Source organism: Jaculus jaculus, chromosome 6 (assembly GCF_020740685.1).
Source record: "Jaculus jaculus isolate mJacJac1 chromosome 6, mJacJac1.mat.Y.cur, whole genome shotgun sequence".
Classification (NCBI taxonomy): domain Eukaryota; kingdom Metazoa; phylum Chordata; class Mammalia; order Rodentia; family Dipodidae; genus Jaculus; species Jaculus jaculus.
The window spans coordinates 120,300,860-120,324,857 of NC_059107.1; the positions used below are offsets into that span (position 1 = coordinate 120,300,860).

At 39.7% G+C, this 23,998-nt stretch overlaps 1 protein-coding gene across 1 annotated transcript in view; it reads left to right on the plus strand.

Moving 5' to 3' along the window:
• The window catches only part of Zdhhc17 (zinc finger DHHC-type palmitoyltransferase 17), a 74,668-nt gene that overhangs the window by 16,826 nt on the left and 33,844 nt on the right, over positions 1–23,998 (plus strand). Inside the window, exons 3-5 of the mRNA XM_045152494.1 lie at positions 7,986–8,108; positions 19,340–19,417; positions 19,852–19,996. Coding sequence (XP_045008429.1) covers positions 7,986–8,108; positions 19,340–19,417; positions 19,852–19,996 — 346 coding nt within the window. The remainder of the gene's footprint in view (positions 1–7,985; positions 8,109–19,339; positions 19,418–19,851; positions 19,997–23,998) is intronic.

The following is a 23,998-nucleotide window of genomic DNA, read 5'->3' on the forward strand; positions in this document are numbered from 1 at the left end:
TCGTAAACTGCTTCTGTTTGAATTTTAGCAACAATTTAAGGTAATTACCAGGAATGTCAGATTTTTGATGTGCAAACTCACAAAATTCTTTGCTTCAGTGTACCTAGCTTGAGAATATAGATGAGTTTTCTTTCTTAATTCCTTGTAAACATATTTCTGCACTAAGTCTTGTTTCTTTTTTACTGTAAGTAGATTATAAGAAAGATCATCACCTGTGTGGTTGGTTTCCCAGTTGATGAAAATCTGTCAAAAATGTTGTAATACAAAGTTATTCTTCAAAGCTCGTAGGATCAGGAAAGAATTAACCCTTCTTGTATGTATAATCACAAACATTTAAAGCTAGTCACCTGCAGATAAATCCATGTTGTATTCAACCGTTGTATAAAAATGATCCGATTATATGTTTCCTTCCATTGCTCCAAGGATACTTGAGATCTTTGTGAGTTGCATTGCAGCAGTTTTCTGGTCCAATTTAAGAGTTCAAGGTCCTCTTCAATTTGGTCAACTGATGTCCACATCCCAGATAAATTCAGTTCAGAATTTTAGGACAAATGCTTCATACGGCAAAGCATGTGGATATTCTACTAAAAGTTGCTGTCCTTCCGTGGCTAGAGCAGAAGTGAGAATCTTTGAAGCAGAAAAACTACACTATCCAATTATCCCAGCAGCAAGAGTTCCTACTATTCCCTTCAAAGAAACTATCACTGCAAAGGTGGAGAGTAGGATCATGGGAAGAAGACCATATCCCAGGATGCTTGCCACACACACAATTGAAGCACCTGTCATATTCATTAAATTTAGTAAGCTCAACATTCCTAGACCCCAATTGCACTGATTCCAAACATATACCCAGACTGGATTTTGCTGGGCAGTAACAGTGTGGCTTCAAAGATGAGGCAAAATACCATTGGTCTTGCCAAATCAGTTTCATTCATGGTACTGCCATGTGGTGGTTTGAATAGAATAGATGGCCCCTAGTATGTTCAGTTGTTTGTTGTTTGCATCTGCTGGCTACCTGGCTGGAGGCAATGTCACTAGGTGGATCTTAAGTTGTGGTGATGGGTTTCAGATTTCAATCTAAAGATATGCAAAGTGTGCTTAGCTGGAGTTCCTGAAGTGTGCTGTGGCTTTTGGCTTTTGGCTTGTACTTCTCTCTTTGTGTTTGGACCTGTGAAGGCAGACCAGCTTCTTCTGCCATTATGGAACTTCCCCTGGATCTGTAAGCTTCAATAAATCCCTTCCTCCATAACTGTGCCTGGTTTGAAAGTTCATCTCAGTGAACCTGAAGCTGTCTGCTACAGAATTTGGTACTGAGTAGTGGGCTGAGATGTACCTAGCCATGTGGATGTTGATCTTTTGGAACCTTTGTTTTGGAGGAATAGGCATGGACTTAGTGCTTGCAGCTGAAGATGTCTTCTGGAGTGGTAAGCCAAGTTTTATGTACTATTCTGATGAGAGTCTGAGAATGCTAAGTGCAGACATTGAACTTTGAGGCTAGGCTTATGAGCTTTCTAAGGGGAAGGAAAGATTGCAGAGGACTTTGTTGGAACTGGGCTACTGGCATAAGGGCTGCCCAGGCCCAGGGAGTTTGATCAAGGTTAAATTTGTAATGGACTGATGTGCTTGGCTAGAGATATTGGACTGAGAGACTTAAGATTTTATGCTGGAAAACTTTAAGCAAGTTAAATTTACTGGCACAGAGACTGGCTTTAGATTACTAAAGCTGTTATTGTCAAACATATTAGCAATCTTAAAGGACCATGGAAAGGATGCCTGAGGAAAGACTATCATAGAAATGCAAACACTTTTGGAAAGAGTTGATTGGAGAAGGAACCTACTTTTCAAGGCTATGATTTGTTTCATCCCTGAATTAAGAATATGGCTGTGGGAGGCAGAGGTAGGAAGATTGTCATGAGTTCCAGGCCACCCTGAGACTACAAAGTGAATTCCAGGTCAGCCTAGGCTAGAGCAAGACCCTGCCTTGAAAAAACCAAACAAAAATTTTATTTATTTATTTGCTTACTTAGTCACTTACAAGCATAGAGATACAGAAAGAGAGAAAGGGAGAGAAAAGCAGGGAGGGAGGGAGGGAAGATGGGCATGCCAGTGCCTTTAGCCACAGCAAATGAACTCCACATGCATGGGTTACTTTGTGCATTTGACTTATGTAGGTACTGGGGAATTGAACCTTTATCATTAGGCTTTATGGTAACCTCTGAGCCATCTCTCCAGCCCCCTTGTTTCAGGTTTTTTTTTTTTTTTTTTTTTTGAGATAGGATCTCACTATATAACCCAGCTGGCCTTGAATCTGTGGCAGTCCCCCTGCCCTAGCCTCCCTAGTGCTGGGATTTTACAAGTATGTTTGGTTTAGGGACTGCTGCCATTTGGACATTTGTTACTATTAAAGTGCCCACTTTATTATGATAGACTAAAATTTGGTCATCTAAAATATTTTTAAATTCTATAGTGTCATTTATAGTGTGTAGTTAATTTTGTATCATACAAAGCAAACTTCAGAAAAGATTTAAAAATAAAGAGAAAAACATGATCTGTATTACTAGCCTAAGAAAGCAGTAGAAACAAATACTAGGTTCATATTTGTTTTAAAAACACTCAAATAACTCCAAAAGTATTTAAAGATTATTTTTTCTTTGAACCTACATATTGTACAACAATCCTAATTTTCAACTGTAACAACACTATAAGAAGTCCACAATCTTCTGGTTTGAAAGTTTAATGCTTTTACACTTACTGTGATTATATAAAGGTAAGATTCATACCTGCCATCTTTCCCTTTGTTTTCTCTGTTTTCCTCTTTCTCAGCTTTGTTGCCTGTTCCCTGTTAGGAATGCTTTGTGATTAGTCACTGCTCTCCTTGGTCAGGCTTCTCTTTGTCTTGTGACATTTTTGGTCAAGATGTCTCACTGTAAGATTCTGTGTTTCTCCTACTTGGAGTGTTCATTGAGCTTCTTGGGTGTATACATTACATATTAGATTTATAGACAGATTGTTCCTATTTTCATCAAGTTTGGGAAAGTTTTGACTACTGTTCATGCAAATATTCTTTCTGGTCCTTTCTCTCATTTTCTGGCAAAGTTACTGTGTTGGTGTTTCCAGTATCCCACGCGTTTCTGAGGTATTATTTATCATTCTTCTTTTGTCAGACTGGACACTTTTTTTAAAACATGGCTGCTGGGGATTGAACACCAGTCCTCATGATTGTGCAGTAAGTGCTGTTATCCAATGAGCCACCTCCTCAGCCCCTACCTACAATGATAACTTTAAAACAGTAGAAAAATGCAAAGACACCCTTCCCACCCCATGCTCCTGAGAGTATTAGTGTTTTAGTCAGCTTTGTATTGCTGGCACACAGAACCCAACCAAGAGCAGCTTATGGGAGGAAAGAGTTTATTTTGGCTTCCAGACTAGAGAGGAAGCTTCGTGGTGGCAGGGGGAAATGATGGCATGAGCAGAGGGTAGACATCACTTCCTGGCCAACAGCAGCAGAAGAGTGTGCCAAACACTGGTAAGGAGAAGCTGGTGATAACATCCATAAGCTCTCCCCCAACAATGTATCACTTCCCAGGAGGTTCCAACTCCCAAATTGCTACCAGCTGGGGACCTATCATTCACAACACATAAGTTTATCGGGGACACCTGAATCAAACCATTTCAATTAGTATTGTTTAAATGGTCATGCTACCAAATCAGCTTACAGATTGAATGGATTCCCCATCAAATTTTCAACACTGTTCTTCAAAGAAGTAGAAAAAAAAACCTTGAAATTCATACAGTACCACAAAAGATCCCAGATAACCAAACCAATCCTGAACAAAATAATAATGCTATAGGCATCACCATACCTATTTCTAGTTATATTACAGACCCACAGCAATGAAAACAGCATAGTACTGGCACAAAAACATCCATGTTAGATCAGTGGAATAGAAGCCCACATAGCTATAGCTACTGGGTTTTTGACATAGATTGCAAAAATGGAGTAAAGATAACCTCTTCAATAAGTGCTTTTGGGAAAACTGCACCTCCATATAAAACAATGAAACTAGATCCTTCTCTCTCGCCTTGCCCAAAAATCAGTTCCAGAAAGATCAAATACCTTAACATAAAACCGGAAACTCAGAAACTGCTGAGGAGAAAGTAAGAAACATACTTCAAGATACAGACTTAAGAAGGACTTTCTGAATCGAATTATAGTTGTTCTGGAAATAATGGGGCCTCATGAAATCACAAAGCTTATGTAAGGCAAAGGAAACAGTTGTGAAGACACTGTCGTAGAAAGGGAGAAAATCTTTTCCAGATATGCATATAATGGAAGACTAATATGTAATAGAACCAGGATGGCAACAGTATGTGGACTTACCAATTTTAGTTAATTTCTGTTAGTACAAATGCAGTAGAAATTGTAACATATGTTTCTGGTGTCACTAGGTTATGTCCTAACCTTACCTTGTGGTGTGGCTCTCCCATTTTGAATACCACTTGCCTGTGAAGCCTAGGGACCCAGGTTCTATTCCCCAGTATCCATGTAAGCCAGATGTACAAGGTGACACGGGCATCTGGTGTTTGTTTGCAGTGGCTAGAGGCCCTGGTGTGTCCATTCTCTCCCACCTTTCTCTCTGTCTCTCTCAAATAATTGAGTAAGTAAAACTTTTTTTTTAAAAAAAGAAATTACAAATGGCCTTTAATCCCAGCAGTTGGGAGGCAGAGATAGGAGGGTCGCTGAGTTTGAGGCCACCCTGAGACTACATAGTAAATTCCAGGTCAGCCTGAGCTAGAATGAAACCCTACCTCAGAAAACAAAACAACAACAACAACAAAAATTGCATATGGGCTGGAGAGATTGCTTAGCAGTTTAAGGTGCTTGCCTGTGAAACCTTAGGACCCAAGTTCGATTCTCCAGGTCCTGCATAAGCCAGATGTACATGATGGTACATGCATCTGGAGCTCATTTGCAGTGGGTAGAGGTCCTGGCACACCAGTTCTCTCTCTCTCTTCCCCTCCCTCAATCCTTCCGTCTCAAATAAGTAAAATAAAAAGTAAATCTTAAAAAAAAAGTTAACAAATGTGGGGCTAGAGAGATAGTTGGGTAAAAAAAGCACTTGCTGTGCACCTCTGAATACCTGAACTTGGATCCCCAGGTAGCAGTACAAAAGCTGGAAGCTGGGCTGGAGAGATGGCTTAGCGGTTAAGGTGCATGCTTGTGAAACCTAAGGACCCAGATTCAGTTATCCAACCCACGTAAGCCAGATGCACATGGTGGCACATGCATCTGGAATTCATTTGCAGTGGCTGGAGGCCCTGGTTGCCCGTTCTCTCTCTCTCTCTCCAATAAATAAATAAAAATAAAAATCTTAAAAAAAGAAAGAAGCCGGGTGTGGTAGCGCATGCCTTTAATCCCAGCACTCACCAGGCAGATGTAGGAGGATTGCTGTGAGTTCGAGGCTACCCTGAGACTCCATAGTGAATTCCAGGTCAGTCTGGGCTAGAGCGAGACCCTACCTCGAAAAATCGAAAAAAAGAAATTAAAAACTGCTGGAAGCTTTGGTGGCCTTATGGTGAGAAGGGAGGCTGGAACAGGAAAATTTCTCAGAATCTCACAGACAGACCAGTAAAGCATGAGATGCCCTCCCTGAAATGAGATGGAAGATGAGGACCTACTTGAAAGTTGTCCTCTGACATGCGCCGTAGTATGTGCGTGTGCACACATACATTAAATCTTAACTTTCCCTCACCCCCAAAGGTAGGGTCTTACTCTAGCTCAAGCTGACCTGGAATTCACTACTGTAGTCTCAGGGTGGCCTCAGACTCACAGCAATCCTCCTACCTTCCAAGTGCTGGGATTAAAGGCGTACGCCGCCACCACACGCAGCTCAGGGTGATCCTCTTATCTCAGCCTCCAGAGTGCTGGGGTTAAAGGTGTGCACTGCCATGCCCGACCACACATTGAATATTTTTTTTTAATTTTGTTTATTTTCATTTATTTATTTGAGAGCGACAGACGGAGAGAGAAAGGCAGAGAGAGAGAGAGAGGGAGACAGAGAGAGAGAGAGAGAATGGGCGCGCCAGGGCTTCCAGCCACTGCAAACGAACTCCAGACGCATGCGCCCCCTTGTGCATCTGGCTAACGTGGGTCCTGGGGAACCGGGACTCGAACCGGGGTCCTTAGGCTTCACAGGCAAGCGCTTAACCGCTAAGCCATCTCTCCAGCCCCACATTGAATATTTTTAAAGAGATACAAATGTCAAATTTATTTAAATGTGTTTGTTTTATAAAATTTCTGAGATTCAAAAGTTTGGTTAAGAAAAAGATGAGTATTTTTGTGGCCTGACGTTCTACTTTTGGTTATACTTAAAAATTTGTATAGTTAAGAAGTTGAGAACATTTGCCATACAGTGAGCGATGAGAAACAGAAGAGGAGCAGGCTTGCTTTGCTGCCTGTGCTCCTCTAACCAAAAGTGAGAGTAGCTCCATTGGAGAATCTGCTCCTCTTTGTCAGATAGACGCAGATCTTAAGGAGAGAACTACCCCATCATACCTCAAAAGGGCCCCAGCTGAAACTAAAAATAATTGGCGAAACATCAAAGGTGTTGTTTTTTTTTGGTGAACCGGGTACCAGCACAAGGGTGAAGGAGATCGGCGCAGGGAACAATCAACTCCTACCAAATCAGATATCCAGAGACTCAGAGGCCCCCAATACATCACTGAAGCAGACCAAAAATGAACCCAACATGGCTCAGGGAAATTTTGGGGAAGAGGGGCTGGAAAGAATGTCAGAGCCACATGTTGGGTCATGATATGCAGAGACATTTCTCCTACCCGTAACTGTGGGCTAACTCCACAATGCATGACCCCATATACCTCAACAAGGAGGGGTCAATGGGGAGGGGGTAGGACATGGATGAGCCTAACTATGGTACCAACTTGACTGTATTCAGTGGTACAAAACTAATTAATAAAAAAAATTAAAAATGCTCTTAATAAACATTTTTACAAAGAAAAATAGAGTAGTATTAATATATGAATATGAACATTAAGTGTAGTGCTTACAGGGAAGTTTGGTGAGTATAATATATGCATTTAACCAGACAAGAGTAAGTTTTATACCCCTAAGGCTCATGACCTCCCCACTAAGTATAGTTTCTTAGTTCTCATTGGATTGAACCAAACCATAGGACTTCCCCATTGCAGTTCCTACTCCAACACGCCTGGTTTGTAAATAGAGAATTCTGTTGTTTATAAAACATTTTTTCTTCTTATAGTCTTTTTACACTTGATCTTAACCCAAAGGCCAAGAAGTGGTTTCTTAATAGTCTCTTAATAACTTACGTACTCCTGTTTGTTTCCATGTATTTATTATTTTTAGTTTAATTGTGTATGTTTTTACAATCTGCCTCAACTGTTTTGTGATATAAAGAAAAATCAACAACTGATCAAAGTTTTTTTCTAGTTTCCAGTTTTCTTGGACCTCATGAAATTTTACATGTTATAACTGAAATATTTTAGAACTGGAAAATGGGTTACTAAATGCTGTTCAGATACTGATATTTTCAGTAATATTTCATGTTGAAAATGGTATTAAGTTTAAAAGTATGAAAATAGAGCATTAAACTAAGTGTGGCGTGGATACCTGTAAAATCAGCTCTTGGGAGGCTGATCAGGAGGATTTCTATGAATTCCTGGACAGCCAAGGGCTTCCTGTCTCAAAAATAAAATAAATTTTACTGGGTATAGTGGCATATACCTTTAATCCCAGTACTCAAGAGGCAGAGGTAGGAGGATCACTGTAAGTTTCAGGCCACCTGAGACTACATAGTGATTTCTAGGTCAGTCTGGGCTAGAACAAGAGCCTACTCAACCCCCCCCCCCAAAAAAATTTTTTTTTAAGGAGCATTATTTTCTTCTGAAAATGTTACTTTCAACATTAAGTGTGTTTTTAGCATTGCCATATTTTCTTTCTTTTCCAGATATGGGATATATGAACGCTGCCGAGAATTGGTGGAAGCAGGTTATGACGTGCGGCAACCTGACAAGGAAAATGTTACACTACTTCATTGGGCTGCAATCAATAACAGAATAGATTTAGTAAAGTATGTGATTTCTGTGTTCTTAATTAATAAATAGTTGGCTTTATTATAAATTTATTATAGGTAATTATCATAAAACTAACATTTTGTAAAATTCATGGCTTTTATCATATGTATCCTATGGGCTTTTTAAATTTTTTTAAAAATTTTTTTATTGACAACTTCTATACTTACAGACAATAAACCATGATAATTCCCTCCCTCATTTTCCCCTTCACAACTCTGCTCTCTATTATATCCCGCCCCCCCTGTTAGTCTCTCTTTTATTTTAATGTCATCATCTTTTTCTTCTATTATGAGGGTCTTATGAAGGTATCAGTATTGTTAGGCACTGTGAGGTCATGGATATCAAGGCCAATTTCCATGTGGGAGATGCATTGTAAGGAGTCATACTCTTTCTTTGGCTCTTACATTCTTTCTGTCACCTCTTTTGCAGTGGACTCCTAAGCCTTGGAGTGTGTGCATTGTTTCAGTGCTGAGCACTCCTCCATTCCTTCTTAGCACTATATTGCCTTTTGAGTCATCCCAGTGGTCATCGCCACCTAAAAAGAAGCTTCTGTAACCAAAAGTGAGAGTAGCATTAACATATGAATATGAACATTAAGTGTACTGCTTACAGGGCAGTTTGGTGAGCATATTATATGCATTTAACCAGAGAAAAGCAGGCTTTATACCCCTAAGGCTCATGACCTCCCTTGCAATAGGCTTTTGTTTAGGTTTTCAGTACTAGGCATGTATTCCCTCCCATAGAGTGGGCCCCCAGTCCAATTAGAGAGCAGTTGGTTTCCCGCAGAGCAGATGTGCCACTATTGTGCCCGTTCGGTCATATGACCTGTCTGGCCAAACTTGAGGCTTCCGATATCCACTGTTTTCACCACTGATGACTTCTGTGTCCCATAGGGCTGTGTATAGTGCAGCTTTTTCCAGGTTTCAGTTCAGGTTTTCAGCTCAGCACCAGCTTGATTTCTCAGTGACCTTGCTGCATACTCATGTGAAGTCTTCAGCAATAGGTTCTTACCATATGTTACTCTTGAGAAACCAAGGTCCTTGGCAATAGCCTGTAATGTTTTGGAGGCAACAGGGTCCTCCCTGGCCAACAACTCATTGGAAAATATCCCATCCCTGGCACTGAAAATTTTCTAGTAGTAAGCTATGGCTTCAGGATGTGCCATTCTCCAAAAAAGTAGGCGTTCATATGTCTTCCTCAGAATATCTTCAATTTTGATTTACCTTCCCCCAACCCTTCTCTTAGTCAGTCTCTTCCCCTGGCCTCACTTAGGTCATTCCACTCCCTGTAATCTATTCTTCTACTTACATATATTTAATACCATCCCGTAAAGTCCTTCTATCTCCTCCTTCCCTTATAGTCTTTTTCTAGCTTACTGGCCTCTGCTACTGATTTTTGGTGCTAACTCACACACAGGTCTAACTAGGATCTATATATGAGAGAGAACATGCAACATTTGGCTTTCTGGGCCTGGGTTACCTCACTTAGTGTAATCCTTTCCAGATCCATCCATTTCCCTGCAAACTTCATAATTTCAAAATAATTTATTTTTATTTACTTATTTGAGAGAGAAAAATAGGCAGGGGGAGGGAGGGAGAGAGAGAGAGAGGGAGGGAGAGCGCGCGAGAGAAAGAAAGAACAGGTGTTCCAGGGCTTCTAGCCATTGCAAATGAACTCCAGATGCATGTACCCCATTGTGCATCTGATCTACGTGGGTCCTGGGGAATTGAACCTGGGTCCTTTGGCTTTGTAGACTAGCACCTTAACCATTAAGCCATTTTTCCAGCCCTAATGTCATTTTTCTTTACCACTCAATAGAACTCCATTGTGTAAATGTACCACATCTTTATTATCCATTCACTTGTTGAAGGATATCTAGGCTGGTTCCATTTCCTAGCTATTGTGAACAGAGTAGTAATAAACATAGTTGTGCAGGTATCTCAAAGGTAGTGAGAAGAGTCATTAGGATATATGCCTAGGAGTGCTGTAGCTGGATCATATGGTAAATCTATTTTTAGCTGTCTCAAGAACCTTTTCTGATTTCCATAATGGCTGTACCAGATTACATTCCCACCAAAGTGTAGAAGGGTTCCCCTATTCTGCATCCTCACCAACATTTGTCATTTGTTTTCATGATGGTAGCCATTCTGACAGGAGTGAGATGGAATCTCAAAGTAGTTTTTTTTTTTTTTTGGTTTTTCAAGGTAGGGTCTCACTCTAGCGCAGGCTGACCTGGAATTCACTATGGAGTCTCAGGGTGGCCTCAAACTCATGGCAATCCTCCTACCTCTGCCTCCCGAGTGCTGGGATTAAAGGCATGCGCCACCACGCCCGGCTTCAAAGTAGTTTTCATTTGCATTTCCCTGATGGCTAAAGATGTAGAACACTTTCTTAGATGTTTATAAGCTATCTGTATTTTTTCCAATGAGAACTCTTTATTTAGTTTTATTGCCCATTTTTTATTTGGGTTGTTTGATTTCTTATTGTTTTTTTTTAAATTATTTGTATATTCTGGATATTAATCCCCTGTCAGACGTGTAGCTGGCAAAGATTTTCTCCCATTCTGTAGGTTGTCTCCTTGCTCTATTCACAGTATCCTTTGCTGTACAAAAGCTTTGTGATTACATGAGATCCCATTGATGATTAATGGTTTTATTTCCTGAGCAATTGGGGTTATATTCAGAAAGTCATTGCCTATGCCAGTATGTTGAAGGGTTTCCCCTACCTTTTCATCTAGCAGTTTAAGGGTTTCAGGTCTGATATTAAGGGCCCTGTTCCATTTGGACTTGATTCTTTTGCATGGAGAAAGGCAAGTGTTGTAGTATGGTTTACATTGCTGGTAGAAATCAACCAACCAAGAGCAGCTTCTGGGAAAAAGATTTATTTTGGCTTATAGGCTCAAGGGGAAGCTCCATGATGGCAGGGGAAAATGATGGTATCAGCAAAGGGTGGATATCACCCCCTGGCCAACATAAGATGGACAATAGGAACAGGAGAGTGTGCCAAACATTGGCATGGGGAAACTGGCTATAACACCCATCAGCCCACCCCTAACAATACACTCCCTCCAGGAGGCGTTAATTCCCAAATCTCTATCAGCTGGGAACCAAGCATTCAGAACACCTAAGTTTATGGGGGACACCTGAATGAAACCACCATGGTCTGCCCCTGGCCCCCATAAACTGATAAGTATACATGATATAAAATGCCATGCATTCATCTAACTTTCAAAGTCCCCATAGTTTTCATCAATTCCAATGATGTTCATACATCAGCATAGTCCAAGATCTTTTAACTGAGCCATAATACCAAAAAATAACCTCAAAATCCCATAATGGCATAGAATAAACTTTCACACTGCAAAAGATGGCACTGGGCATAGCAAAGAAACATTCAGCCAATACAGGATTTAAAACAACCAGGACAAACATCAAGCCTTGTAGCTCAAGTCCAACAACTCTAGCCAGTGGCAAATCTCCAAGTCTTGATAATTCTAACCAGCAACGAGTGGTGTTCCAATTATGCCCCTCCAGCTAGGCTACTCACAGTCCTAGAAAACTTCATCTGGGCCGCAGCTCTCCCTGGCAGCCATCTCGTGGTCCTGGCAGTTCCACTGGGTCTCCACTGTAATCCATGGTTCATTCTCCCGGCTCCACTGCGTCTCCATGCGGGCATAAAGCAAACCTGCTTCACACTGCCCATGGCCATTTCCAAAACACAAGACCATATTGCATACTCAGTGACCCTCTCCTGCATTTCTTATACTTCACAATACCAGGTAGGGTGCCAATTTGTTAATCCAGGGGAGAATAAAGCAAACTTTGAAGAACAGGACACTTCTTGAGCACTCAGGCCCCTTCAGAAGAGTTTACATTCTTCCTGTTGTTGCAGTGCAGGTCAGCTGGCCCAATCTCAATGGTTGTAATCTCTCAAACAATTTGCAGGTGACTGGGGAACAATTTAGGCCCAAAGATTTCATTTTTCTGTGCCATATCCCTCTGCTCACACAGGTTCATTTCTACGCAGAGCAACCATGCACAACTTCTCAGGACACAGGCATGACAGCAAGCTTTTCACACAAACGATTAGCCCAGTCCAAGCAAAGTTCTTTCTCATCCTCATAAGCCAAACCTCATAGTCCATAGTTCTTACTGCATTCAGGTCTTTCAACTCCAACCAGAATAGTCCATCAAGCTGTACTTAACAGCACTGTAAGGCATCTCTTAGGCCAGGGTTTCAAATCCTCCCACATTCCTCTTGAAAATCAGCTCCAAAAGGCCAAACCCACACAGTCAAGTGTCTAGCAGCAATCCCACTCCTTGGTACCACTTTACTGTTGCAGTCAGGTTCAGCATTGCTGGTAGCAATCACCTGACCAAGAGCAGCTTGTGGGAAAAAGAGTTATTTTGGCTTACAGGCTCGAGGGCGAAGCTTCACAGTGGCAGGGAAAATGATGGCGTGAGCAGAGAGTGGACATCACCCCCTGGCCCATGTAAGGTGGACAATAGGAACAGGAGAGTGTGCCAAACACTGTCAAGGTGAAACTGGCTATAAGACCCATAAGCCCACCCCCAACTATGCACTGCCTCCAGGAAGCATTAATTCCCAAATCTCAGGAACCTGGCATTCAGGACACCTGAATCAACCACCACAGCAAGGATCTATTTTTCATCCGTCTATACATAGATACCCATTTTCCCAGCACCACTTGGTGAGGAGGATGTCTTTTCTCCAATGAGGATTTTTGGCATTTTTGTCAAAAATCAGATGGCTGTAGCTGCCTGGCTTAACATTTTAATATTTTTTTGCTTGAAAAATTGCTTTTAACTTTTATATTGAAGGCTTATGTTAGCCAAGTGCAATACTTTCCCATATATACTTCCTTTCAACTTGATTGGTTTTGTTTTGTTTTGTTTTGTTGTGGTTTTTTGAGGTAGAGTCTCACGCTAGCCCAGGCTGACCTAGAATTCTCTATGTAGTTTCAGACTCAAACTCACGGCGATCCTCCTACCTCTGCCTCCTGACTGATGGGATTAAAGGCGTGCGCCATCACGCCCGGCTCAACTTGATTCTTGAGCACTCTTATTTGAAATCTAACAGTTGTGACTATTGTACTGATGAAGACACTGAAGCACAGAGCCTAACTATGCTCCTAGTGGTACACAACTAGTGCAGATTAGACACAGGACCTGAATAGTCTCACTAGGACTCACATTCTGAGCAGGGATTCTGTGTAAGGAAAAATAGCAAAAGCAAAGATGGAAACAATGATGGCTAATAATAATACCATTCATATACTAAGGATGAAGTGTATTTTATCTTTAATATGTTTATCATAAAGAAACAGATAAACAAGAGCTAGAGTGAGAGGAATCTGTCTCAGTGACCTTGGACATGAATCTAGAGGGAATGATGGGCTCACAGATGTGCAGCTCAGTGTTGGCCAGCCAGCAGGCCAACAGGATCATACTACCATTGGAGTCTGCCAGTGAGTCTTAACTGAAGCATTCCATGCCATGAGAGATGGCTTTCTTCCAAAGTGGGTTTCCATTTTCTTTGCCTCCTCTCATTTCTGACTTTCGCTTTACCTGCTGTAGAGGCTTTGTCCAATCTAATTCTGTTTTGTCAGAAACGATTTTTTATTTCATCTTTCTGAAGGAAAATCTCCCAAGGTATAGAAATGTAGGTTTGTAGTTTTTGTATGTCATATTTTTTTCCCAACTGAAAAAATTATTTCGCTGTTTGCTGGCTTTTGTTTCTGTTGAGAAATCTATCTATGCACTGGGAGTTTTGAAGGGTTTTTATGTGCTTGGTTCCTTTTAAGATTTTAAGATTTTTCTGTTTCTGGTTTTCTGCAGTTTCACGTGATGTTTCCAAGATGTGGATTTCTATTTATCCACAATGAGATTGCAAAGGAGTTTGATTCTGTGTATTGGTGTTTTTATCAATTCTGGAAAAATCTTAGCTACGATCTCTGTAACTACTGCCTTTACTTCTGTCTGCTCCCTGCTAGGAGTCCAGTTGAACATGCATTAGGCCTTTTCATTTTATACTCTCTCTTCTTACCTTCTCTTCTCTGTGTGTATGCCTTACCTTCTCCTGTCTGCTTCTTTTGGAAAGCTTCTAACCTGTATTCTAGGTTACTTATGTAGGTCCTACTGTTGTTTTCATTATTCCCAATTTGCTCTATTTTCCTTCCCTGCTGCATTTTTGAAAACAGTTAATGCACTAGTTACTGACATTTGCAACCTTGTATACTTGAATAAGGTAAGTATATTTGTTTCAGAATCTATGTCTGGGTCTCTTTCTTTTATATTATTATTTCATGTACTGACCAACTTTGGATATATACTGAACACTGTGTTTTAAAAAAAGTGCTTGTTGCATACTTTGAAGCCCAGGCTACCAAGTTTTCTGTTTGATTCTGCCTGGCTCAACTTAACTTTTCCAGAGCCCACTGGTATAATGCAGATCATGCTGCAGCAACAGAATGCAGATTCTTCCTTCCTTCTGTAGTGTAGCTTTTTGGAGTTCTACTCCTTAGTGTCTGCATAACTTTCCTTCTGGTGGGGAAAGTTTTTCTGCATCACCAAACTGTCTACAAGGCAAAATTCTGAGTATATGTGTGTATGTGTGTGTTTATGTGTGTGTGTGTGTGTGTGTGTGTGTGTGTGTGTGTGTGTGTGTGTGTATGTGTATGTGTATATGTTTGCATGTATGTAAATATTGGTTTTTTAAGGTAGGGTCTCACTCTAGCCCAGGCTGACCTGGAATTCTCTATGTAGTCTCAGGGTGGCCTCAAACTCACAGCGATCCTCCTACCTCTGCCTCCAAAGTGCTGGGATTAAAGGCGTGTGCCACCGTGCCCAGCTAAAAATATATTTTATTTATTTATTTGGGGGAGGGAAGGGAGGGAGAACACACATGTCAGGGCTTCTAGCCGCTACAAGTGAACTGTAGATGCATGCACCACCTTGTGCATCTGGGTTACATGGGTACTGGGGAATAGAATCTGGGTCCTTAGGCTTTGCAGGCAAACACCTTAGCTGCTAAGCCATCTCTCCATCCACTGAATTTTTTTTTTTTTCTTTTTAAGCTTATTCAAGTTTTAAGTTCAGTTTTGAACCTTGGCCAGGTGAATTTTTGGCTGATAGGGAAATATTTCTTGTATTTTATTATGTTGTTTATTTATTTATAAGCAGAGATGGATAGAAGACAGACAGAAAGAATGGGCATGACAGGGCCTCCAGTTACTGCAATTGAACTGCAAATGCATACACCATTTTTGTACATCTGGCTTATGTGGGTACAGGGGAATTGAGCCTGGGTCCTTTGGCTTTACAGTCAAGTGCCTTAACCTTTAAGCCATCTCTCCAACCTTCATTTTTGTTTTTAAAGAAAAATCTTCTAATCTCTATGGGGAGGAGCTGCCCTCTCACTTGTATTCTGAGTTTAGGGTTCTTGTTGAGCATACATGAGCATTGAGACTGCTGTTATCTAATTTAATCCTAAGTCACAGCTTCTCATGTTAAGGTGCATGGGAAATACCTTTTACAAATGTCGAATGGATTAGAGTTAAAATCAATGGCTGAGGCCAGAGTTATCTTTATAAATGAAGCTTAGGGACACAAAAATGAACCTGAACTTTTAAAAGTTTGAGTGGAGGCTGGAGAGATGGTTTAGTGGTTAGAGGCACTTGCTTGCAAAGCCTGATGGTCTGGGTTTGATACCTTAGTACCTATGTAAAGCCAGATGCACAAACTGATGACATATCCCTAGAGTTCATTTGCAGTGACTGGATGCCCTGGTGAGCCCATACTCACATTTTCTCTCCTCTCTCTGTCTGCCTATTTCTGTCTCTTTCTCTTGAGTAGATTAATAGAAATATTAAAATATACTTAAAAAAGAGTTTGAATGGTAACTGTAATTATACATTGTGGTCACATCTCCAGATTTAACATAGTGTACAAAGTATGTTTTTCTGACACTATTAGCTGTGTTATTACTTCCTTGTCACCAAAATGTTTGCAGTGCTAATGAAATAGTTTTCAGTAGAATGCATGTTAGAAGACCCAACTTTAAGTCATATATATTCTAACCTTCTGCCAATATTTTTGTTAATAGCTAAATTACTTCATAATTGCTTTGGAGGTAATAGTTGCTTCTCATTTCTTAGCCTTCCAGGATTTTATAGTATATTCTGGCTTTATTCTTATAGATATTCCTTCTAGCAATACTTGGATTTTAGCTATTTGCTTTTTTTCTTTCAATTTTATTGTTTGTTCAATGCTGGTCCTTCTTCAAAGCTAAAGAACCTTAATAGTTGGAGGAACATTAAAAAATTATTTATCTGAGAGAGAGATATAGAAAGAGGCAGATAGAGAAAATGGGTGAGCCCTGGCCTCTAACCACTGCACACAAACTCCAGACACATGTGCCACCTTGTGCATCTGGTTTATGTGAGTCCTAGGGAATTGAACCTGGGACCTTAGGCTTTGAAGGCAAGTGCTTTAACTGCTAAGCCATCCTTCTAACCCACAGGAACATTTTGTTTTTGCTTTTGTGTGTATGTGCTGTGTGCTGTGCATGTGTGTATGCACTTGTTTGTGTGTGAGGAGGCCAGAGGTTGATGTTGCATGCCTTCTTCTGTTCCTTTTCCCCCTATCTTATTGGGGTAGGGTCTTTCACTTGAACATAGACTTGCTGATTCAGCTAGTTTAGCCAGGTCCCTTATCCTCATCTTCCAAGTGCTGGGATTGCAACTGTGCCACTATATCAACCTGTCATTTACATGGGTTCTGGGTTAGAGGTCTAAAGCAAAGTTTTCATATTTATACCCCAAAATGTTTTCCTGGCTGAGCCATCTCCCCAACCCAAAGAACAGCTTTTTTGTTAGTGTTTTTGAGGCAGGGTCTCATTCTAGCCCATACTGATCTAGAACTTATTCTGTAGCCCTAGGCTGGCTTTGAACTCTGATCCTCTTACTTTAACCACCTGAGTGCTGGGACTAAAGACATATGCCACCATGCCTGGCCAAAGGAGATGTATGTGTGTGTGTGTGTGTGTGTGTGTGTGTGTGTGTGTGTGTGTGTGTACATATTTTAAGGATAACCTGTTTGTAACATTAAAAGGAGGCTTGTGTGTAAATATATGGTCTTGATGTTTATAATTAAAACCTTTTTAATTTATTTACAAGCAGAGAGGTAGAGAGAATGAAGATGAATGAACATGAATGGGCATAACAGGACCTCTTGCCACTGCACACAAATTCCAGATGCATGTTCTACTTTGTGCATATGGCTTTATGTAGGTGCTGGAAAATCAGACCCAGGCCACCAGGCTTTTTAGGACAGTGTCTTTAACCACTGAGCAATATCTCTAGCTCATTATTTGCAATTTTGAGCTCAGTTTTGCAGCTACTAAAAAGGCCATTGTTATAAATATATAGGATGACTCTTCTAGAGGTTTACAAATAAAAAAGGTAATGGAAGTTAACCCCCCCCCCATACACACACCCTGTTTTAATATGCAGGGAAAACAAGTTTCTCTGTTCTTGTGGAGAAAAAGGTATGCTTGAGCTTGGAAGTCACTCAGTGACATAAACCTAACAGTGATTTGTGTTGTACCATATTCAAGTAAAACTGACTTATAAAAACAGATACATTGATACTAAAGAAGAGAATGACATTGCTTTAAAAAAATATCAATTGTGGGCTGGAGAGATGGCTTAGTGGTTAAGGCACTTGTCTGTGAAGCTTAAGGACCCATGTTCAACTCTCCAGATCCCGCATAAGCCAGATGCATAAAGGTGAGGCAAGTGCATGGTTGCACATGCCCACTAGGTGGCCCAAGCATGTGGAGTTAGAATTCAGTGGCTGAGGCCCTAGTGTACCAATTCTCTCTCTCTTTCTCTCTTCAAAAATAAAAATAAAAATAATTCAGTTGTAATTTGTAAGAAAATATTTCCTGTGAAAATAGTTCTTTGGCTGAGTTATACTTTTTTTCTAACTATTCTTACAAAAAATTTTAAACCTGGTACCTTAAGAAATGAATTCAAAACTGCGTATACTTAATAGTCTGGAAAAACTAGGTATGGTAGTACATAACTGTAAGCCTAGAACTACCTGTTGTCTGGGAGACTGAGGCAGGAGGATCTCAAATCTGAGGCCAGGCTGTGTCTAGGCAAAGAAAGAACATGGTCTTAGAAAAATATTTTGTTAGGTGGCTTTGAATTATTTTACATGATAGAGTGGAGATAGTCCCTTTATTACATAATGGTGCAAAGCACTAACATAATATGTAATTATGTGAAGGTAACATTTCTGAATTAAGCATATAAGGGTGATTATATTAAGTGCTTAGAACTATGTACTTTATGAATGAATGCATTCATGATGGTCATACAATAATTTCTTAGAAGCACGCTTAAACACACACACACAGACACAGAGAAGTATTTGACCTTAAACACCTTGGGTGGCATTTCTATTTATGAGTCATCGCATTCATCAATCCCTTTGAAAGCATGATAATGAGTACCTAGATCCAGTTCATTTCAGAGGATAGCAATGTTACAGCAATATACTACTATGCATTGAACTGCTTTTTTTGTTTTTCGAGGTAGGGTCTCACACTAGCTCATGCTGACCTAGAATTCACTATGTAGTCTCAGGGTGGCCTTGAACTCACAGCAATCTTCCTACCTCTGTCTTCCAAGTGGTTGGATTAAAGGTGTGCACCACTACTCCTGGCTGCTTTTGTTTTTTCTTAAAGCCACATGACCTTAAAGACATAGCAAATAAGGCAAAATAAAGGACCTTTATATTCTAGTTTCTAATTTATAACATTCCTTTATATATGTTCCTTTACTTAATCTACAGTATTTGTATGAGGAAATTTAAAGCTTAAATAAAAGGTATAGCAGGTATTCCTTATTCTGCAGCTACTTGAATCTGATATTTTGTATACTACTCAAAATGCTTGTGATTGACCACATTTTTTGTTTGACTGTTTGACATTTTAATTCTTTTTTGTAACTTTATTTGCTTTTAACTTTTAGAATAAGAGAAAGTGATGTATTTAATGTGAAATTCTATGAAATAGGTCTTTTCAAACTATCAAAGTAGCATAATGGTGAATTAAAGTCAAAAACATTTTGTTCTTTATTTTTCACATAATTTCTTGAAGATGAAAGCTATCTTAAGTTACTACAAATTTTGTCTTATAGATACTATATTTCGAAAGGTGCTATTGTGGATCAACTTGGAGGAGACCTGAATTCAACTCCCTTGCACTGGGCCACAAGGTTTACATTTGCTCATTTGCTTCTGGATTTCTTTTCCCTCTCTGGTTCCTTTAAATATATGTCCATGGTATGCTAAAATGAAGAGGACTTAAGCCAGTAGATAATATCATCAATATGCTAATGTGTTAACCATCCAGTGCTATCTGCATTGGAAACACAAAATTTATTGTCCAAGTTCTAACTGCCCTTCGACAATTAGCCATGCTATTCCAGTTAAAGGTTCAGGTACATTTGGATTTGCAAATGGCAGTAACTTGAAGTAAGGGGGGGGGGGGAGAGAGAGAGAGAGAGAGAGAGTGTGTGTGTGTTTGTATTTTAAAACAGTTTTTCAAAATATGCATGTAACCTTTCCAATATTACTTTAAGAACACTGTTTCTAGAAGATCTTGTTTGAAATAATTTTGTATCCCAATGTTTCTCCTTTTATGTTTTAGACAAGGCCACTTATCCATGGTTGTACAACTAATGAAATATGGTGCCGATCCCTCATTAATTGATGGGGAAGGATGTAGCTGTATTCATTTGGCTGCTCAGTTTGGACATACCTCAATTGTTGCTTATCTCATAGCAAAAGGACAGGTAAAAAAAAAAGTCACAGTAGTGTAGATTCTAACCATATGCTCATCATGTTAAGATTAAGTACCTGATATTTTGAGTTTTACTTACATAACAATTTGGCAGAATTTAAGGAACACTTATTTTGTTTTTCACATTCTTTCTAAAATTAATTAGTTTGAGAGAGAGAAAGAATGAATCAATGAGTGGGTATGTCAGGACCTCCTGCCACTACAAAGGAACTCCAAACACATGTGTCACTTTGTGCATCTGGCTTTATGTGGGTACTGTGGACTTGAATCTAGCCATCAGGCTTTGCAAGCGAGCACCTTTCACCTCTAAGCCATCTCTCCAGCCCCAGGAGTACTTCCTAATGAGTGAAAAAAGGAAATAATTACATAGATAATTTGATACAGAGCTTTAAATGCACTTACGTAAGAATAAATACAGTCATGACTCATATAACGCTCCATTACATTAATTTTTTTTTTGGGGGGGGGGGTTTTGAGGTAGTGTCTCACTCTGGTCCAGGCTGACCTGGAATTAACTCTGTCATCTCAGGGTGGCCTTGAACTCATGGCAATCCTCCTACCTCTGTCTCCTGAGTGCTGGGATTAAAGGCGTGTGCCACCACGCCCGGCCCATTACATTAATTTTTAAAAAATTTCTGAGATGGAAATAAATCCCAGAAATTAAGGAAGAAATTTTAGAATCTATTACTCCCTTAATTATGCTTTGAACATATCATCTGAATTAATGTTAGCTTTTGGGGTTTAATTATTGATTCTGTTTTACTACTTGAGTGGAATGGTTTTTAAGATCAAGTTTTCTTTTCTACTCTATAAAGTAATGCAGCTTCTTGTTAGGAAACTCTTTATGGTTCCTATTGTTGGCCCTGATTTCTCCTACTATAATGACCATGATCAAGTTAAATATTACCTATTACTGTTTTTATAAATTTTGTTTGTTTGGTTTTTAAGGTAGGGTCTTTCTATAGCCCATGCTGACCTGGAATTCACTGTATAGTATCAGGCTGACCTCAAATGCACAGTGATCGTCTTATCTCTGTCTCTTGAGTGCTGGGTTTAAAGGCGTGCACTACCATGCCCAGCAAAAAAATTACTTTTGTTAGGAGTAATATCAGCCAGGTTCCATTTATTTTTTTCTGCTTGTATTGGAACAGTAGTTTTATAAATTAGAATGGCATCACAAGAATAATTATACATGAGTTTAATTCATTGCTATCAAAACGTTTACTGTTTTAAAAATATTTTAATTTAAAAATTCGTATTGATTTTTGAATCTGAGTACTATTTCTTTTGTAAAAATAGTTTTATTTGTGAGCACAGAGAGAAGGACTGTGAATAGGCATGTCAGGGCCTCTTGCTGCTGCAAATGAACTCTAGACACATGTGCTACTTTACGCATCTAGTTTAAGTGGGTATTATTGAACTTATTGTTGGTAGTATCAGGCAATACAGTTGTGTTATTCAAGCTTAGAGACTGGCATGGGTGAGGTTAGTTGCTGGAAGGAGTTATTTCTGTTAGTGTGTTAATGAAGCAGTCTCCCAACGTAGTGATTAAGCATAGACGTGGCTGCTTCTGTTGGTAATAGGTTTGGCTGAGTTGTTCTTTGTATTGATGTAACAACAACTGGAGGCTGCATCATCTGATGGCTGAACTGGGCTGGAGGATGACTCATACCTCTTTAGAGAAATGGTACTAGCTCTCTGCCTTTCTCCATGCCTTGTCAGAATTTCTCCATACCACTCCATGTGATGTCTCTGGCAGGAACATAGACTTCTTACATGGTGCCCCAGAACTCCCCAAAGAACAATGGATTTTTTGCTTATTGAAGTCTTAGGTCTTGAACCAAAACAGTATCATTTCTGCTCCTTTCTGGTATTTAAAGTAAGGGGCAGATGTAGCGACAGAGTCAGTTCAGATATGTGAAGACCAAGGGGTGAGGTCTACTGGGACCACCCTGAAGATGAACTACCAGAAGAGCTTATCCTGTTTGCCCATGGTTTCTTTCCTATAAAGCCAGAGGTCAAAAACTCTTTAATACTTACTTTTTCTCTATCAGTTTATTATTTATTTATTTTTGTTTTTTGAGGTAGTATCTCGCTCACTCTAGCCCAGGATGACCTGGAATTCATTATGTAGTCTCAGGGTGGCCTTGAACTCATGATAATCCTCCTACTTTTGTCTCCTGAGTGGTGGGATTAAAGGCGTGCACCACCATGACTGGCTAAAGAATATTTTTATTATTTATTTATTTACCACTTGAGAGGGAGAGAGAGAATTGGTACACCGGGGCCTCTAGCCACTGCAAGCGTACTCCAGATTCCTGTACCACCCTATGCATCTGACTTATGTAGGTCCTGGAGAATCGAACCTGGGCTCTTTGGCTTTGCAGGCAAGCACCTTAACCACTAAGCTATCTCTCCAGCCCACTCTTTTTCAGTTTTTAATTGGAAAAGAAAAACAGTATATATTTTTGAGTCTTTTTGCTGACTTAATTGATTTTTGAAGTTTGGATGATAATTCATGCTTATTATAAAATATTTACACATGAATATGACTTAGGGAATGAAATTCCACTTTTCCAACCTTTTCTTTGTACACTGAGACCACTTCTTTTGACAGTGGAGCATATATTTTTTCATATACACTAGTATGTATCACATCATACCTTGAAGGGATTCACAATGTCTTTCTCAGTCGCCGAGCCCTGGTGCAGTGCATCCAGTGGATGTATCTTTTGAGCTGCTCTTCTGTCATCTCCTCCTCATTACTCTGCCTCCACCACAGCACACCTGTTGTGATTTCCAGAGCAGCTCTGTCCTGCCTTTATCTCCTGTTCTCATTGGGCTTGCTGTTCCTCTTGTCCTTCCTCAGTTTACTGTTTCCCCTCTCTCTGTTGTGTCAGATTGTTGCACAAGTGTCATTACTTCCAGTTCTTTCTCAATTATAACTAATAATAAAGTTAGTGTGCTCTTTTCCTTTTTTCTTCAATGACTAGTTACTTTTAGTTATAAATTTAACTCCATTTCTGATACTTATTTTTCAGTGTTAGATATTATTCTTTGTGAGGCACAGCCCGGTGGTAGAGCATTTGATTGCAGGAGTTACTGAGATCCATAGCTTCCACAAATAAGACTCAGCATATTTCCTTTTCAGTCTTTTCCATTTTTACCCACTTTTTTTGTCAGTTGTATCACTTTTATGTTATTAGGTATATAACAGTTCCATTCTGTTTTGTCATTCTGTTTTTCACATTGTCATATATGCTTAGTGCTCCCCACCAATTATTTGGTTTATTTTCAGAGAAAGGTGTAGGTACATACTAAATTATGGAGCCTTGTTGATCATGGATTTCCCATGAGGTTTTTTTTTTTATTTGATTTTTTTTTTAATTAAGAGCCGATTGTGGTGGCACACGCCTTTAATCCCAGCACTCGGGAGGCAGAGGTAGGAGGATTGCCGTGAATTCAAGACCACCCTAAGACTACATAGTGAATTTCAGGTCAGCCTGGGCTAGAGTGAAACCCTACATTGAAAAACCAAAATAAATAAGTATTTTAAAAATCAAGAACTTGTTTAAATATCCCTTTATTTCTTAAGTGCAAAGCATTATTTCATTAAATTCTAACACATTTTCATGGCTTAGAAACTGGTGAGTGGCCAGTAGCAAAGAGGAAACCACCCCAAGCACTGCTAAGAAAGATACGAAGACCTTACAAATCCAGAACAAAAGAACTCCAGTTTAGTTAAATAGACATCTTACTTTTCATGTTAATTTGCACATAGTTGTTTAAAAAACGAGTTTCATCTTTAAAAAAAAAGGAGAAAGGAACAGGTAGCTAGAATTTTTAAAGCATGACCACAGATCCATATGAATTTAGCTGCTTCCTCTTTAGTGGTTGGCCACCTCATCATGCTGTGCAAATACAAATGGTGCTTTGTAACAGATCTCAGCAGCTCAGACAAAACTTAATGTTTTCTGCAAGCTTACACTAAGTT